This window comes from Martes martes, assembly GCF_963455335.1.
Source record: "Martes martes genome assembly, chromosome: 8".
Lineage (NCBI taxonomy): Eukaryota > Metazoa > Chordata > Mammalia > Carnivora > Mustelidae > Martes > Martes martes.
Window position 1 is genome coordinate 118,888,466 of NC_137895.1, and position 17,288 is coordinate 118,905,753.

The 17,288-nt window shown below is 39.6% G+C and overlaps 1 protein-coding gene across 3 annotated transcripts in view; it reads right to left on the bottom strand.

The window, feature by feature from the left end:
• ITGA8 (integrin subunit alpha 8) overlaps positions 1–17,288 on the bottom strand; it is a 174,534-nt gene that overhangs the window by 151,035 nt on the left and 6,211 nt on the right. For all 3 annotated transcript variants that reach the window (XM_080810656.1, XM_080810655.1, XM_080810657.1), the window contains exon 3: positions 1,050–1,150. In XM_080810656.1, coding sequence (XP_080666782.1) covers positions 1,050–1,150 — 101 coding nt within the window. The remainder of the gene's footprint in view (positions 1–1,049; positions 1,151–17,288) is intronic.

Below are 17,288 nucleotides of genomic sequence, written 5' to 3' on the forward strand. Positions count from 1 at the left end.
AGACTTAAAAATATCGATACAGTACCTAAAAGATTTTTTTTAAACCTCAAGTTGTTATTAGATGGAATTAGCTTTCCAAAACAATTCCCGTGTCATACACCACCAAAGGATAAAAAAAGTTTTTTGTTTGTTTGTTTTTTAACCAATTCTAGGATGTAAAAACCATATTAGTGCAAATACAATCCTATAGAGACCATACTGTAAATTCTGGATTTGTAACGGGAGAGGGCTATCTGTATTTTATTCATTACCTGTTTATATCGAAATCTCCTTGGGGGGTTAATCACAGACCAAATAAAGCAAGGCATTTCCTTTAGATACTTATTCTTATTAAATCGTAATTCAGGCAGATTTAAACAAATCTTAAAAGCAAAGTTATTGCTTTATTGTTGTAAGGAAATGAAAGCCAATGGTTTAAAAAATTCTCCTGACAAAAAAATTTCCAGATCAGCCTAATGCGGTCTTTTGTTTCTCAATAACTTGGACATATATCATTACTTGAAATAATAAGAATATAGAATTACAAGGTCATAGCATTTTAAAGTTGAATCATATCTAATTGGGAGTGAGATTATTTGTTTTAAAAAGTATTAATGTATTCAGAGAACCACGTAGTTAGTAGTTATATTTTTAAAGAGAATTTTCCTTTAATTTTAAAAATAATCAATGATGCCACAGTAGATAAACTTTTAAAGAATCCTGATGGCAGTGCTATTTCTCTGGTCAGTGTGTAATCAGCCCTTTAAATCAATCTTAAGCAATAAAATATTTACCTCCTTAATGTTTTGCTTTTATTTTTCTATCTTCCGTAGTTGTTTTTGAAATAGTCACAAATATCTCACTGATGTGTAAAACAGGCTTTATCTCCTTTAACTTTAAATACTAGAGTAGATTCTCTAATTTTAAGCACTAACTTTATTTTTAGAATACTGATAAATTTATCATTAAAAATCTGGCATGTCCTTACATGAAAGAATTTTTGTAAGTATGAGCTTTAAAACATTTCAGAATACATATTATTCCAAAGCTTCCTCATGAATCATACTCACCACAACTTCCCCTTTGTGAGCTTTCACTGTTGCTCCAAACCACTGATTCGATTTAAATTCTATAGGTTCCTTGGTTCCATTAACTCTGATCTTTCTGTTGTCTGACAAGGAGGACATGGAATTGTTAATAATTCATAAAATGTGGCAGCCAGATCTAATGTGTAAAAATGAACGTGTCCATTAAAAATACTTGAAAAACAATTTTCATACATGGAAGGGATAGTTCCAACCAAGACTTTTCATTTAGAAAAATACCAAATGAAAATGCATATTTGAACATGACATTTCATAACTTAACTTACAAGACGCATTTTTTTTTTACAATGTATGTTTTCAGAGATAACTGTATTGTAAACTTGATGTGGACTTGCTAGTCTTGAATCTACAGGTTTGTCATTGATTTATAAAAGATCGAAGGCCAGATATTTATAACTCCCCTAAGGAATTCCAAATCTTTGCCAATAGGGAAACACATAGGAATCTCCCTGATCAGAGAAGCACAGGTTTCTTGGCATGAGTTAGCATGAATGATTGTGAAGGACTCCAAGGTCTTGGTTTTTAACCGAGTAACATGTTTCTGTGCAGCCACAGAAAATAACACCTCAACGCAGTTCACATACACTTTGCAGATGTCAGAATGAGGGGGGCCATCTGGGTAGAAACTCAACCCAATTATAGCACACTTCAGGTCTTAATAAAAAGCAGATATCTTTTCTTTCACTCTTGATTCCCAGTCAGCGTATTTCCCACGTGGTTCTAACCACATGGTTTTAACTGGAGCTTCGTCAGTAATAGCTAATGAATTTCAAAAGACATTTGTACCAAGGCATTTATTTGTATGTATTTCCTTTGGTATGCATTTCATTTTTCTTCCTTGACTCTGTAATAAATGCATTACAAAATGAACTTTTAACTCCTATTAAGTGAGGCCAAAATATACATGTAATTAACATTAAATTGAGTTTACATATGATTACAGACTTTTACAAATTATATGCACTCAATCTTAATCTAAAATTTACATTTTACATGTTAGTAGAAAATTATGAATTTCCTTCTTAAAAACGCTTTTGATGATTCTGAGCATTAAAAAAAAAAAAAGTTCTGTAAATCCTTACTCAAAATGCACACAACTAGCAAAGAACCGGAGAATCTTACAGATTACAGCATAAACGTAAAAATATAAACATTTCTATAGGCACTTTGAGGCACTTTGGAAGATTGTAGAATTCAGAGACAACCTTGTCACCATTAATTGAGTGATTGGGGACAATTCTTTTAATCTTCAGAGTTTTTATTTTTTCTGTAAAATGAGGCCACGAATACCTTCCCTCTTTCCTCTTTTACAGGTGATCAAAGTCATAACGATCACATGCGATAAACCAAACTGAAAGTGCTTTCTTTATAAGCTGAGAAGCTGTACACTACAGAAATCATGTGGCATATAATTGAAAGTCCAAACCCTTTACAAATATCTCTTACGTAGAAATCTGGAAACTCAACCTAAGTCCAAGAATTGGAAAGGACCTCACACACACAAACACACACATACATGTTATTTATTGTTGGTGATTTTTGGTACTCAGCAATGAAATTAGTAACAGCTCTCAAGATTGTCGGTGTGGTTTTGATTGATTACAGGGAAAAAGTACAACACAGTGACTTTGAAATTACCAATATGCTAAAAAGCCATGAAAAGACCGGCACCTCTAAAATTTCAAATATCCTTAAAGGAGATCCCGAAGGACTTAAGAAAAGCAGGTTGCTGGGAGAAAGGAAATGGATTCTGGGAAAAGACAAAAGGCACTTTCAAATTGACCTTGTTTTGCTAGAGAAAATGATGTGACTTGGCCTTTGTGACTCCTGAGGCATCTTTTCTGCTGTTCTGAGGTTGAACTGTAGAGTAACTGGATTAAAAGTGTCAACTGTGGGTTATCATCCAGCAACGAATTTCTTCTGGACCAAGAATACAAATGAATGGACTTCACTAATTCCACACACAATCCAAAGACTACAAGGGAGACTTCTACTGTCCTTGGTCTCCATTTACAGAGATAAGCTTCAATCTTCATCTGTCATCCATTCCTGGATCTTCAAAGTGGACAAACCACCTTTTCAAAATTCTGCATTATTATTCTGTAAGTTCTCTAACTTTAAATCTAATATCATAATTTCATAAAATTTCAAATGAGCGAAATATAGTTGGGCTTGACTATGGAAGTGAACTTTCCCAATTTCCCACCTTCCTTCTCTGAGCAAGATTCTTCCATGCCAAATACCCCAACACAAAGCTCCATGCTATCTCTTGCACCCTGGTGCTCAAGAAACCTCCGGTGTAAGGACAATGTGTTTGATTTGATTTGATCTGATCTTTACTGACAACAACCCCCAGGTAATATCTGTAAACACTCAGCAAGATTTCTGTCCTGTGGAGCCCTCTTCTCTATGGCAGAGGGCTGAAAGCTTGGAATGTCCATTTCCCAGACATTCTTACAAGTAAGACTCTGGTTGAATGAGAGGCTCACGAGAGGTCTGGGAAGAGAAGAAGGAAAGCCATTGTGTTCCGGTGGTGGTTGCGGGCACACATGCACATCAGTGGTGACAGAAGTGATGTTCTTCGTGCAGCTCTCAAGCATCCCTTGATAGATAGGCGGATAGATAGATGGATAGATTCAGCTCATTCTTGTTTTAAAGATTCTATTTATTTATTTTAGAGAGAGATCGAGCATGCATGAGCTGGGGGAAGAGCAAAAGGAGAGGGAGAGAGAAAATCCCGAGCAGACTTCTCGGGGAGCATGGAGCCCAATGAGGGGCTCAATTTCATGATGCTGTGAACGTGACCTGAACCATAATCAAAAGTCGGACACTTAACTGACTGAGCCCCCAGGCGCTCCTGGCTCATTCATTTTAATTCTTGCTCAGTATTGTATCCTACTCAATCTCTATTTTAATTATCCATTCTACCTACATGTGAACATTTGGGCTTTTTCCACTTTTCCACTACATCCTTATACCCTTCACCACCGACACATGTGGAAGAATGTCTCTCTGGCACCAGAGTAGAGATGACATTGCTGGGTCACACAGAGTCACCATATCTGCTTTCTCGGCTGTACCAGAGTAGCTACAATTCCCATGCTCTCTAGCAGTGCACGAAACAGGGGCCAGCAGCTCTCATCCTTGTAGGTGTGTAAGTTTTTGCCCATCCAGATGACGGGTACCCCTTTGGTTTTTTACTTCTATGGCATTTCCCTGATTATTAGCAAGGTGATCACCTTTTTTCTATCTATGACCCACACACCTATTTCTTCTGTGAATTTCCAATCCATATCTTTGTTCATTCTCTTGTTTGGTCATTTGTTTTACTGATTTCTAGGAATTCAGCACATATTCTGGGTATTGATTCTTCCTGCCACATGTATGTTGCAAATATCTTCCCCTGTGATTTGCTTGTTTTCTTAACTTTGTTTATGGGGTTGTTGTCCATCTGGAATTTTTTTTTTTTTTTTACACAATGTGTCCCAGATATCTTACTTATTTTCAGTATGAAAGGCCAGTTGTCCCAACACCAGTTATTGAACTATCCATCTTTATTCTTGGAGAGTTGTAATTCCACCTCTGTAGTGATTAACTCCTGACATGATCTGGCCCCTGCCTGCTTTTCCAGCATCAACTCCTCCAACTGCCTGGGCTTGTTAAGCTGCCGACACATTGATTTTTCTGTTCCTTGGACATGCTCAGCTTTTGCCGGCTTCTCATTGTGTTTACTATTCCTGCTGGCACAGTTTGTCACATGGTTGAGCACTATCTGAGATGATCTTATTTGTTGGCTTGCATGCTTACTGTGTGTCTCCTTCAGAATATATGTAAATCTCATGAGCAGAGACATGAATTCTCTGCTTCTTTGTATTTTCCACTTTTAGGACGGTGTCTGGCATATAGTATGCCCTCCATAAGTGTTTGTTGAATGAATGACCAAGCCCCCATCTATTTACTCGGAAGTTTGTCTAGGATATCGGTTAGTATGATCTCTATTTTCATTTCAAATATGATCTGGGGCCCCCTGGCTGTCTCAGTAGATAGAGCATGCAACTCTTGATCTCGGGGTTGTGAGTTCAAGCCCCATGTTGAGTGTAGAGGTTACTTAAAAAAAATAAATCTTTTTTTTTTTAATTTTTTTTTAAATTTTTTATTTATTTTCAGCGTAACAGTATTCATTGTTTTTTCACCACACCCAGTGCTCCATGCCATCTGTGCCCTCCCTAATACCCACCACCTGGTTCCCCCACCCTCCCACCCCGCCCCTTCAAAACCCTCAGGTTGTTTTTCAGAGTCCATAGTCTCTCATGGTTCACCTCCCCTTCCAATTTCTCTCAACTCCCTTCTCCTTTCCATCTACCCTTGTCCTCTATATTATTTGTTATGCTCCACCAATAAGTGAAACCATATGATACTTGACTTTCTCTGTTTGACTTATTTCACTCAGCATAATCTCTTCCAGTCCTGTCCATGTTGCTACAAAAGTTGGGTATTCGTCCTTTCTGATGGAGGCATAATACTCCGTGGTGTATATGGACCACATCTTCCTTATCCATTCATCCGTTGAAGGGCATCTTGGTTCTTTCCACAGTTTGGCGACCGTGGCCATTGCTGCTATAAACATTGGGGTACAGATGGCCCTTCTTTTCACTCCATCTGTATCTTTGGGGTAAATACCCAGCAGTGCAATTGCAGGGTCATAGGGAAGATCTATTTTTAATTTCCTGAGGAATCTCCACACTGTTCTCCAAAGTGGCTGCACCAGTTTGCATTCCCACCAACAGTGTAAGAGGGTTCCCCTTTCTCCACATCCTCTCCAACACACGTTGTTTCCTGTCTTGCTAATTTTGGCCATTCTAACTGGTGTAAGGTGGTATCTCAATGTGGTTTTGATTTGAATCTCCCTGATGGCTAGTGATGATGAACATTTTTTCATGTGTCTGGTAGCCATTTGTATGTCTTCATTGGAGAAGTGTCTGTTCATATCTTCTGCCCATTTTTTAATATGATTATCTGTTTTGTGTGTGTTGAGTTTGAGGAGTTCTTTATAGATCCTGGATATCAACCTTTTATCTGTACTGTCATTTGCAAATATCTTCTCCCATTCCGTGGGTTGCCTCTTTGTTTTGATGACTGTTTCTTTTGCTGTGCAGAAGCTTTTTATCTTGATGAAGTCCCAGAAGTTCATCTTTGCCTTTGTTTCCTTCGCCTTTGGAGACATATCTTGAAAGAAGTTGCTGTGGCTGATATCAAAGAGGTTACTCCCTATGTTCTCCTCGAGGATTCTGATGGATTCCTGTCTCACGTTGAGGTCTTTTATCCATTTCGAGTTTATCTTTGTGTACGGTGTAAGAGAATGGTCAAGTTTCATTCTTCTACATATAGCTGTCCAGTTTTCCCAGCACCATTTATTGAAGAGACTGTCTTTTTTCCACTGGATATTTTTTCCTGTTTTGTCAAAGATTATTTGACCATAGAGTTGAGGGTCCATATCTGGGCTCTCTACTCTGTTCCACTGGTCCATGTGTCTGTTTTTATGCCAGTACCATGCTGTCTTGGTGATCACAGCTTTGTAGTAAAGCTTGAAATCAGGTAACGTGATGCCACCAGTTTTATTTTTGTTTTTCAACATTTCCTTAGCAATTCGGGGTCTCTTCTGATTCCATACAAATTTTAGTATTATTTGCTCCAGCTCTTTGAAAAATACTGGTGGAATTTTGATTGGAATGGCATTAAAAGTATAGATTGCTCTGGGCAGTATAGACATTTTAACGATGTTTATTCTTCCCATCCAAGAGCATGGAATGGTCTTCCATCTTTTTGTGTCTTCTTCAATTTCTTTTAGGAGTGTTCTGTAGTTCCTCGAGTACAGATCTTTAACCTCTTTGGTTAGGTTTATTCCGAGGTATCTTATGGTTCTTGGTGCTATAGTAAATGGAATCGATTCTCTAATTTGCCTTTCTGTATTTTCATTGTTAGTGTATAAGAAAGCCACTGATTTCTGGACATTGACTTTGTATCCTGCTACATTACTGAATTGCTGTATGAGTTCTAGTAGTTTGGAGGTGGAGTCTTTCGGGTTTTCTATATAAAGAATCATGTCATCTGCGAAGAGAGAGAGTTTGACTTCTTCCTTGCCAATTTGGATACCTTTTATTTCTCTTTGTTGTCTGATTGCTGTTGCTAGGACTTCTAATACTATGTTGAACAAGAGTGGTGAGAGTGGGCATCCTTGTCGTGTTCCTGATCCCAATGGGAAGGCTGCAAGCTTTTTCCCATTGAGGATGATATTTGCTGTGGGTTTTTCATAGATAGATTTGATGAAGTTCAGGAATGTTCCCTCTATCCCTATACTTTGAAGCGTTTTAATCAGGAACGGATGCTGGATTTTGTCAAAAGCTTTTTCTGCATCAATGGAGAGGATCATGTGGTTCTTCTCTCTTCTCTTATTGATTTGTTCTATCACATTGATTGATTTGCGAATGTTGAACCATCCTTGTAACCCAGGGATGAATCCTACCTGGTCATGGTGGATAATCTTTTTAATGTGCTGTTGGATCCTGTTTGCTAGGATCTTGTTGAGAATCTTAGCATCCATATTAAAAAAAAAAAAAAAAAAAAGAAAATATGATCTAGGGGGAAAAAAGCCCTAAAGATAAAATCAAAAGATTTGTAGGCCAAACTGGAAAATTTAGATGGGTGGCAGCAATCAAATTGATTTGGCTTGTCCCACATTTTTGGGCTTTGAAGCCACCTCTCTTAAATTGGAAGAGTGGTCTCTGGGCAATCGGGGTACAAATCCCAGTGGGTGGCAAGCCTACTAACTTTTGGTTCATTTTCCACGGGAATATTCATTTCAGAGTGGGAATGAAGGAGTGTAGAATATGGTGCACATATGGGCTCCAAGCAGATTTTTCTAATCGTTTAGCTTAGTTAAATGGGAGGAATTACAAGAAGTGAAGATAGATCACCGTGGGGGAGAGATGGGAAGAGCTGAAACTGACACAGGTGCAGCGGAACATTCTGGTAAATGGGGGGATTTCTGAAAACTACTTATAGAAAAGTCCTCGACCTCGTGCTGGAACACATAAGCTTCCTTATATCTTCAGTCATTACTTTAAGGGCAGGGGCTTGGGGATTTTCTTAAAGTTGTTGCAGGAGCTGTCCAGACATTTTTAATCAGGAAAAGGGTAAAAAGAGATCTTTAAACGTTTGTTTGTAATCTTTCCCATAATCAATATATGCTGTAAAAGTTTCATTTAAAGTGAAACTACATATCTGAGAACAAGGATTACTCCTTTGTAAAATTCAAAATATTACAGCTGCGGCAGGAGAGCTCCTTGTCGGAAAGAAACAAATCCAAGAAAAGAACCTATGTTGATTTTTATGTCCCGGAAAGTTAAACTTCTAAATGTATGATTCCTAATACCCTAAAGCCACTATTAAAAACCATTAAAGAGCAGCTCTGTAGGCTTCATACTCTTGATCGTCTTAGTGTGAGTTTTCAAGTATTTGAGGAACTATGTCAAATTCATTTTTCCATGTAATGTTTAAGAAATTGAATTGTAATTGTAAATTTTAATGTTATTCTTTCCCCCCTCAGTTTTATTGAGATATAATTGTCATAGGCACTGTATAAATTTAAGGTATACAGCATCATGATTTGACATGTGTATATGTGTGTGTGTGTGTGTGTGTGTGTGTGTGTATAATGAAATGATTACAGTAATAAGTTAGTAAACATCCATTATTCTCACATATAGATACAAAAAAAAGAAAGAATTTTGGGGGGGAGGGGTGCCTGGGTGGCTCAGTGGGTTAAGCCGCTGCCTTCGGCTCAGGTCATGATCCCAGGATTGTGGTATCGAGCCCCACATTGGCCTCTCTGCTCAGCGGGGAGCCTGCTTCCTCCTCTCTTTCTGCCTGCCTCTCTGCCTACTTGTGATCTCTGTCAAATAAATAGATAAAATCTTTTTTAAAAATTTTAAAAAAAGATTTTTTTTCCCTGATGGTAAGAACTCTTAGGATCTACTCTCTTACCACCTCTCATATCTACTATACAGCAGTCTTAGCCATAGTCATCATGGTGTAGGTTTCATCCCCAGAACTTGTTTTAGAACTTGTTTTATAACTATATTATAGCTGGAAGTTTGTACCTTTTGACCACCTTCCTCCAATTCCCCCCACCTCTGGTAACCACAAATCTGATCTCTTTGAGTTTTTGTTCTTGTTCTTGCTGTTGTTTTCTCTTAGAGTTCACATATAAGTGAGATTATATAGCAATTTTCTTTCTCTTCTTATACACTGAGCATAATGCCCTCAAGTTCTGTCCATGTTGTCGTAAATGACAGGGCTTTCTCCTTTTTAATGGCTGAATAATATTTCTGTATATATGTATATGTATAGATATACACTACATCTTTATCCATTCATCTGTCGATGGACAGAAGTGTGTTATTCTGATTAAATGAATAGTCTATACATTTATTTATAGACTTATTTGTATCACATGTGTATACAAATTATGGAAGCAGCCCAAGTGTCCATCAGCAGATGAATGGATAAAGAAGATGTGGTAAATATCTACAGTGGAATATTATGCAGCCATCAAAAAATGAAATCTTGCCTTTGGCAACAACGTGGATGCAGAGATCATGAGGGAAGAGAGGAAAAAATGAAACGGGACAAAACCAGAGAGGGAGACAAACCTCAGGAAACAAACTGAGGGTTGCTGGAGTGTAAGGGGGTAGAGGGGGTGGCTGGGTGATGGACGTTAGGGACAGTATGGGTGCAGTAAATGCTGTGAATTGTGTAAGACTGATGAGTCACAGACCTATATCCCTGAAAAAAATAATACATTCTGTGTTAATAAAAAATAATAAATCTTGAAAAAATTAAAAAAATAAAAGCAAAAAAATTGCAGGGCCAAGACTCTTTTCAAATCAAAATTCTTTCAGATTTTTGTTTTTAAAAAGTTGAACAATATAAAGTAATGAAACTTGTATGAAGACTTATATAAGGCACTAAGTGTAAGGTCATTGGAATCCTACTCCATGGATATAGTAGATGTTAAGTTTGGCAAGCCCATCCAAGAACTCAGAGTTGAAGTGGCTTTTAGCTCATTCCTCTAGTCTAAAACATTTCTTTTCTGGAAATCATGAAAGTTTTATTTAAAATTATTATTTTCATATTGCTATTTAAATGTTTGTTTCCATACATAATGTCATATAGTTTTCCTGATCTGGATGAGAATATAAATTTTCTGCTACAGTTATTTCCACATCTATACTGTCTTACTGAGAATAAAGATCATATTTCCAACTTGACTTTTTAACAACCAATAGTGTCTAGACAGTGTTCTTCAGACATTTGTTTAATAATAATATGAATGAGTTTTCTACCTCATATAATATCATTTGAGATGCTTTTCATATGCCAGTTAACTCAGGTCATATGTAAGGTGTGTTCTAGAAGTACATATGGACTTTTGTTGGTACGATGTGATTTTTGGGGTGAATGTTCCGCTAATTTATCTGATGCAGCTAGGGGAACAAATGTTAATAAATGAAAGACTCATCTTCCCAAGAGGAAATGGTAAGCCACCTCTGGCAGATCAGATTAAAAACAAAACAAAACAAAACAAAACTCTGCTAGCATGACGTGAAGGTCTGAAAGGCAGAGCTGGTATGGCTGAATTGTACAGAGACATCACCTTTGACCTCATCTGCTCCAACACGCTCCACTCTTCTGCACTGACTAGAACAGTTTTCTCTTTCAGCTCACCCATGGCTGGGATGGACACACAGCTCACATACACATACCCCTGCACACACACATACACACACACATCCCTCTTCAGCTCTGACCTTTAACGATGCCCTCTCTGAACAGCTGTCCCTGAAAACACACAAGTCACCCTCCAGGCAGGGACAAGAGCTCTTCTTCTGCACACCTAAAGCCTTCTTCACACTCTGCTTTTACAGCATTTGTCCCGGGCTACCGCAGCCAGGCACCGATGCTGTCATCCACTGGACTTGCATATCACAAGGTCAGAGACTATGTTTGTCTTGTTCACGTGCATCCTTGGCAGTCAGTAATGCTGCACACCCAAATTCCATTCGTTAGTCTGTTCCTGCTGATTCTTCCTTCCAAAGCCCTCTCAAATCCATCCGTTTCTTTCCGTACCTGTTGCCATTTCCCTAGTTGGGACCACCATTTCTTTAGTCTCAGGTTCTCAGGTTCTGCAACAGCCTCCCGACTGGTGTCCCTTCCCCCAGGTTTGCCGCTTACAGATTCATTCTCTGTCCGGAAGCCAGAGTTGTCACGCCACCCTAACCTCGCTAGCGTCATCCCTTTGTTCCCAAGCACCGGGATTTCCTTTGAGCTCCTTGAATTCCTCAGACTTTCTCTCAGCTCTAGACTTTCTCCCACTTGGAATAATTACCTGGCCTCCAAAGTCTTGGCCATAGTTACAGTTTGGGGGACGGACAAGTCTCAACATAGCTTCTGTGTCACCTTCAGATGGGCAGGAACACAGCAGGCTTCTGTTTAGTGCCCAACAATTTATTTGCTTCAAGAAGTAATGAAAACCTCTCAGCATGGGAATCTCAGGAAGCAGATTAAATGACATAAATCTCTTCAATATGACCTCAAAGCAATGCTTTTCAATACAGGATACGATTGGGTTTCAGGATGAAGGCTGAATAAACTTGCCTCCCAATAACGCTTGCAAATGTATTTACACTAACTCCTGTCATATGCCTGCATTTTCCTCGGGATCTCAGCGCTGTTGCCGGAAGATGTAGTAAAAAGGATCCCAACCGTTCATTTAACAAAACGGTTCATTTCTCTGGTTTAAAAAAAAAAAAAAGGCATCACCATTCCCAATGGCACATAAAATAAGCATTTCAGGATTCAAATGGTCTGTGTCTGCAGCGTATCCTCATGGAAGATTAACACTCAGGATGGAACTGTTCTCTGGGAGATCTTAAATCCTATTCCAAATGAGTAGACTCAAGCCATAAGGTGGGCAGAGGCAAAGATTTACTCCTTCCAAAGATAAATTCAGATTTATGAATGTGCACCGTCCCTGAGCACAGCCTGCTCATCAATCCCGTGACGTCACTGCTCAGTTCATCCCATGCAGGGGACTACTCCTCCCACTTCCTCAATCTCCAACCCTCTCCTACCGCCTTCTCACGCTCAGCTGGTAACCTTGCTTCTTATTTCATGGAGAAAATGCAAGACATGAGAAAAGGCCATTTTCCTCCTCCTGTCTCCTGACCCACCAACCTCTCTCACTGGTGCCCTCACTGTGCCATGTCCTGTCCCTGAGGAAGAGCTGCCCCTGAGCCCCTCCATTTGTGTAAGAGTTGCGCACACCCTTTTTCATCTTCTCAGGACTTTGTTCCTGAGGTCCCCTTCTCTTTCAGTCACTGTTGCTTCCCTCTCAATGGGATGAGTTTTGTTCCTGTAGGTCCCCTTCTCTTTCAGTCACTGTTGCTTCCCTCTCAATGGGATGAGCCTAATGGACTGCAAACACGCTGAAATAGGTTCTCCATGACTACGTTCCTCTGATCCCATGTATAGTAAAAGTTCTTGGTCCTTGCTGTCCCCATCCGTCCTCTCATTTTCTCTCTTGAAAACTCCACTGCAACCATTTTTGTTTATCAACAGTAATTTCCCATTGCCAAGCAAATGTACCCATTTCCGTCCTCCCTCCACAAGACTTCTACCTCAATGGCCTCCCTCATGACTTCTACCTCAATGGCCCTCCTTCTCAGTGCTTCTTATACATCCTCCTCCATTCTTCAACATTTCTCCAAATGTCAGGGTACCCCAGGACTCAATCTCAACCATGATCTCGCCCATCTCATTCTCTTCTCTTGGCTCTGCTTTGCTCCCCCCTTCTCTCACCATACTCACTCCCCAAGGTGTGGTCCTGAATATCATCCACACACTCATGACTTCCAAATGTCAGTATCCAAGCCTCTGGCTTGAGCTCCAACTTTACTGATCTACCTACTCATATGACTTCAGCTGGATGTCTAATAAGCAGCTCAAATTTCACATGTCTGGATTTGACTCCTAGTATATTGTTCTAAGACTTGCTCCTTCCCTGTTGTTCCCAGTCTCTGTCCCATTCCTCCATTACTCAGGTCAAAATTCTTTCTTCCACACCTTTCATCTGTTCCATAATGAAATTCTACCACTTGCATTTTCAAATGAACCCCCGATCCTACCATATTTCAACCCTAACTGCTATCACCCAACCCTAACCATACTTCTCTGTCAGTGGACAATGCGAAGAGTCTAGTCTCCTTGCTTGTCTCTAGTCTGTTAAACTGAGCCTTGGAAAAATATAATTCAAATTATCTTGTCTACTCAAAACCACCAGTGGTTGCCCATCACTCAGCGAATAAAATCCAAAACATTGACCCTGGCCTATTGTACCTGCCTATCTACTTGGCTCTCTGGCCTCATTTTCTGTCACTCTTTCCCTGACTTACTTCAATCTAGTCTAGTAGCCTCCATCTCCCAAGGACACGCTCATCTCTAGATTTCAACAATGACTTCGCTACAAGCTGGACCACTACCCATCCTTCAATATTGCTTCATTCCTTCCTTTATTTAATTTAGGTCCTTGCTCGAATATGCCACCTCCTCAATAAAACTCTAACCACCTGTGATAAGCAAAATAATAGCCCCCCAATGTTGACATTAATCACCCCCAAACCTGTGAATATTATAGGTGGCGTGGCAAAGGGGAATTAAGGTTTCTAACCAGCTGACCTTAAGATAAAGAGGTTATCCAGGTGGGACCATTGTCATAACAAGGATACTTTCTTTTTTTTTTTTCCTAAGATTTTATTTATTTATCTTTGAGAAAGAGAGAGAGAAAGAGAGAGCTTGAATAGGGGCGGGGTGCAGAGGGAGAAGCAGACTCCTCGCTGAGCAGGGAACCCAATGTGGGACTCCATCCCAGGACTGTGGGATCATGACCTGAGCTGAAGGCAGACGCTTAACCAACAGATCTCCCGAGGCACGCGTAACAAGGATCCTTTCGAGTGAAAGATGGAGGCAGGAAAGGAGGGCAAGAGACACGGCAGGGGGAGAATGACTCAGCCTGACATTGCTGGTTTTGGAAAATGTGGGAGGGCCATGAACCAAGGAATGTGGGCAACCTTGGAAACTGGAAAAATCAAGGGAATAGTTTCTTCCCTTAGAGCCTCCAGTAGAAATACAACTCTGCCAACACCTTGATTTTAGTTCAACCAGACCTATTTTCAATTTGGCCTCCCAAGCTATAAGATAATTAGTTTGTGTTGTTTAAAGTCACTAAGTGTGTGATAATTTGTTACAGCAGCACCAGGAACATAATAGCCACCCAATCTAAAATAAATACATGGGAGCAGACACACACCACTCATTGTTCCCTTGCTCTTACCTTCCTTTTTCTCAGTTTGCCACTGGCTATGCCCTGTAAACCCCACAAGAGTACGGAAGGCCTTGAACTCTGTTCAGAATTATTTAGAATAGCATCTGCTTGTAGAAAGTTACTAACACTCCTCTGGTCACTGAAATTTGATTTTATTGTTTGCCAACATGAAGCTTTACTTTCAACTCGATTGCTGTCTTTAGATAATGTTTTCATAAGTAAGGTGGGTTAAAATTTACTAAAAGGTGCTTTGAGGAGATAAAGATATTATGATTGAATAGCATGTCCCACAAGGAGCCTGATTGAAAGGATGAAGGGTATTCAGTCTTCCCAGACAATATTTGCAGTAGAGAATGGAATCCAGATGGGTCAGGTTAAGGACTGATTTTTGGTATAAAGTTTTGCTCATATCTTTGTATCTGCTGACAGAAACACCTTCATTTCTTTGCCATGTATCTGCTCTCTACCATAAGTGTGAGGGTTGGGACTATAGTCCCAAAGAACCATTTCAGTGTCCCCAAAATATGACCTACAAAATATGTCCAATAGGGATAAAAGAAAAACCAGTTTTAATCACATTTTTTCCAAAGACAATTGCTTTTATTACATTTCCTATCTAGTATTCTTTTAAAGGTTATAGATACAATTTTATTAGGTGTGGGTTAAAAAGAAAAAGTGTGAAATAAGTCGGCATGGCCTGCTTTGGCCTACCAGATGCGAGGAGAAGTTGTATATGTCAAATCCAGGCAGAAGCTTTCACAGACAATGTATAGTTTTCTATCTGCCTTTACAGTTGAGGTGCTCTTGAAAGCACACATCAATAAGGAAACTCCATGGACCTGCATCCTTGGGTGACTTGAATAAGCAAGTCCTTACCAACTCATCAAACAGTCAACATGAGCAAGCGATACACTGGTGTGTGATGGTTAATTTTATGTGTCAACTTGACTGGCTCAAGATATTTGACTGAACGTTATTTCTGGAGATGTCTGTGAGAGTGTTCCAAGATGAAATTAGCATTTGAATTGATAGGATCTGTACAGTGGTTTGCCCCCATGTGCAGCCCCTTCTTATAAAAGGCTCTAGAAACTTTCATGGCAGACCATCAAGTCTATATTCCTATTGATTCAGGGACAATAGAAAATGAACACAGGCAATACTTCTGCATCTTCTTATTTTTACACATGTAATGGTTACTGGAAAAAACCTTGGTCTTCAATATTTGGAAACATAGTAGCCATACAAAAACTGATTTTTTTAACTACTCTACCATCCATACCAAATCTTCACAACCCTTCAGTGAACTCGATAACTTCATTTAGAAATGTTTGCATGTTAATTTTTACCACTATTTTTCCTGATCATAAATAAATACCTGATCATGGTTTTGAAAATGAGGCTAAGAAGTGCACTTAAAAAAAAAAGAAGAAGAAAAATCCAATTTTAATCACACATCCCAAAGACAGCCTCTCATCACATATCCCTTATTGTGCTCTTCAACAGATCTAGATAAAGTTTTGAATTTTATGTTTTTCCCTTAACATTAAACAAAACCGTTTTCCCATAGTGATTAGGCCATAATTTGCTTGACTACCCACATTGAGGATATTTGGAAACATCACTTTTTTAGTGTTTATGCCTCCTATCTTCTAAAAAAGGATTGGCAACGACTTCAGAATTAACATCTAAAACATATCTCCCATTGGGGATGGCAGGAAGAAAGAAGCCAGAAGTACCAGAAAATCATGGCTGGGAGAGATGTTCTAGATGGTTGAGGACGTGGGTCCAGGGAGAGCAGGGACATGTGTGTATACGTAACACACATTTGACAGATACCCAGTACTTCGACATATCTTGCTGAAGACGTAAGTTGTGTAAGCAGTGTGGCAAGCTGGAGACATCTGGGCGAGTCACAGGGAATGACAACCGGGACACATGAGAAATGGAGCCAGCAGCTGACTAGAGGGAGATGGTTTCACTCTTCGTCAACACTGTGCACGGATACGGGGCTCTTTGGACACAACAGGTGAAGTTCGAATGCACTCATCTAAACCGGTCACCTTCTACATCCAAGTGCTTTTTTTCGCTTTCAGAAAAATTTTACAATTTCCTACCTTTCTCCCAGAATGCTGCATGGGCTCTTCTTACCAAGACCCTGGAAGCCTGTTCCATCGCACAGACCTTTAGTTTCTTGAAAGAATTTTGCAGATTAGGCAACAGGCGCCTAATGCTCATACGACTCAACTTGCTGTGGACCAGGTCTGTTTCCCATTTCTAGTTAGAGTTTCAAGGACTTCCTTTTTCTAATTGCTTCCTTGGCCACTATGCGCTATAGGAATCACTGCCTCCTCCCTTCTCGTATCAGGACTCAGTTATATTCTGTTGCGTGGAAGTGTAAGCCATTTGGGAGAAGCTTAGGGACGTTGATGGCATCTGTCCGGGCAGCGTGTCAGGCATGGTAGCTGTCATGAGTTGCTCCCAGAATAAGCGAACCATCCAGCTAACCCACCCTCCATGATTCAGTGGGGTCAGCAATGCATATATATGTATCTATATGTTTTTCTGATTAGCAGCCCTTATGCTAATTTTGCATTATGAATTCTTCATAGAGCTGGTTCTATCTGGGCTGCCTCCCCCGCCCCTTTTTCCACTTTCAGCTGAACTTCCCAAAGCCCAGATTTCTGCTGTCCATGAGTTCTGTCACATTTGTGTTATTTCCTCTGTCATTTACTTGATAGCCCTGACCTACATTTTTTCTTCTC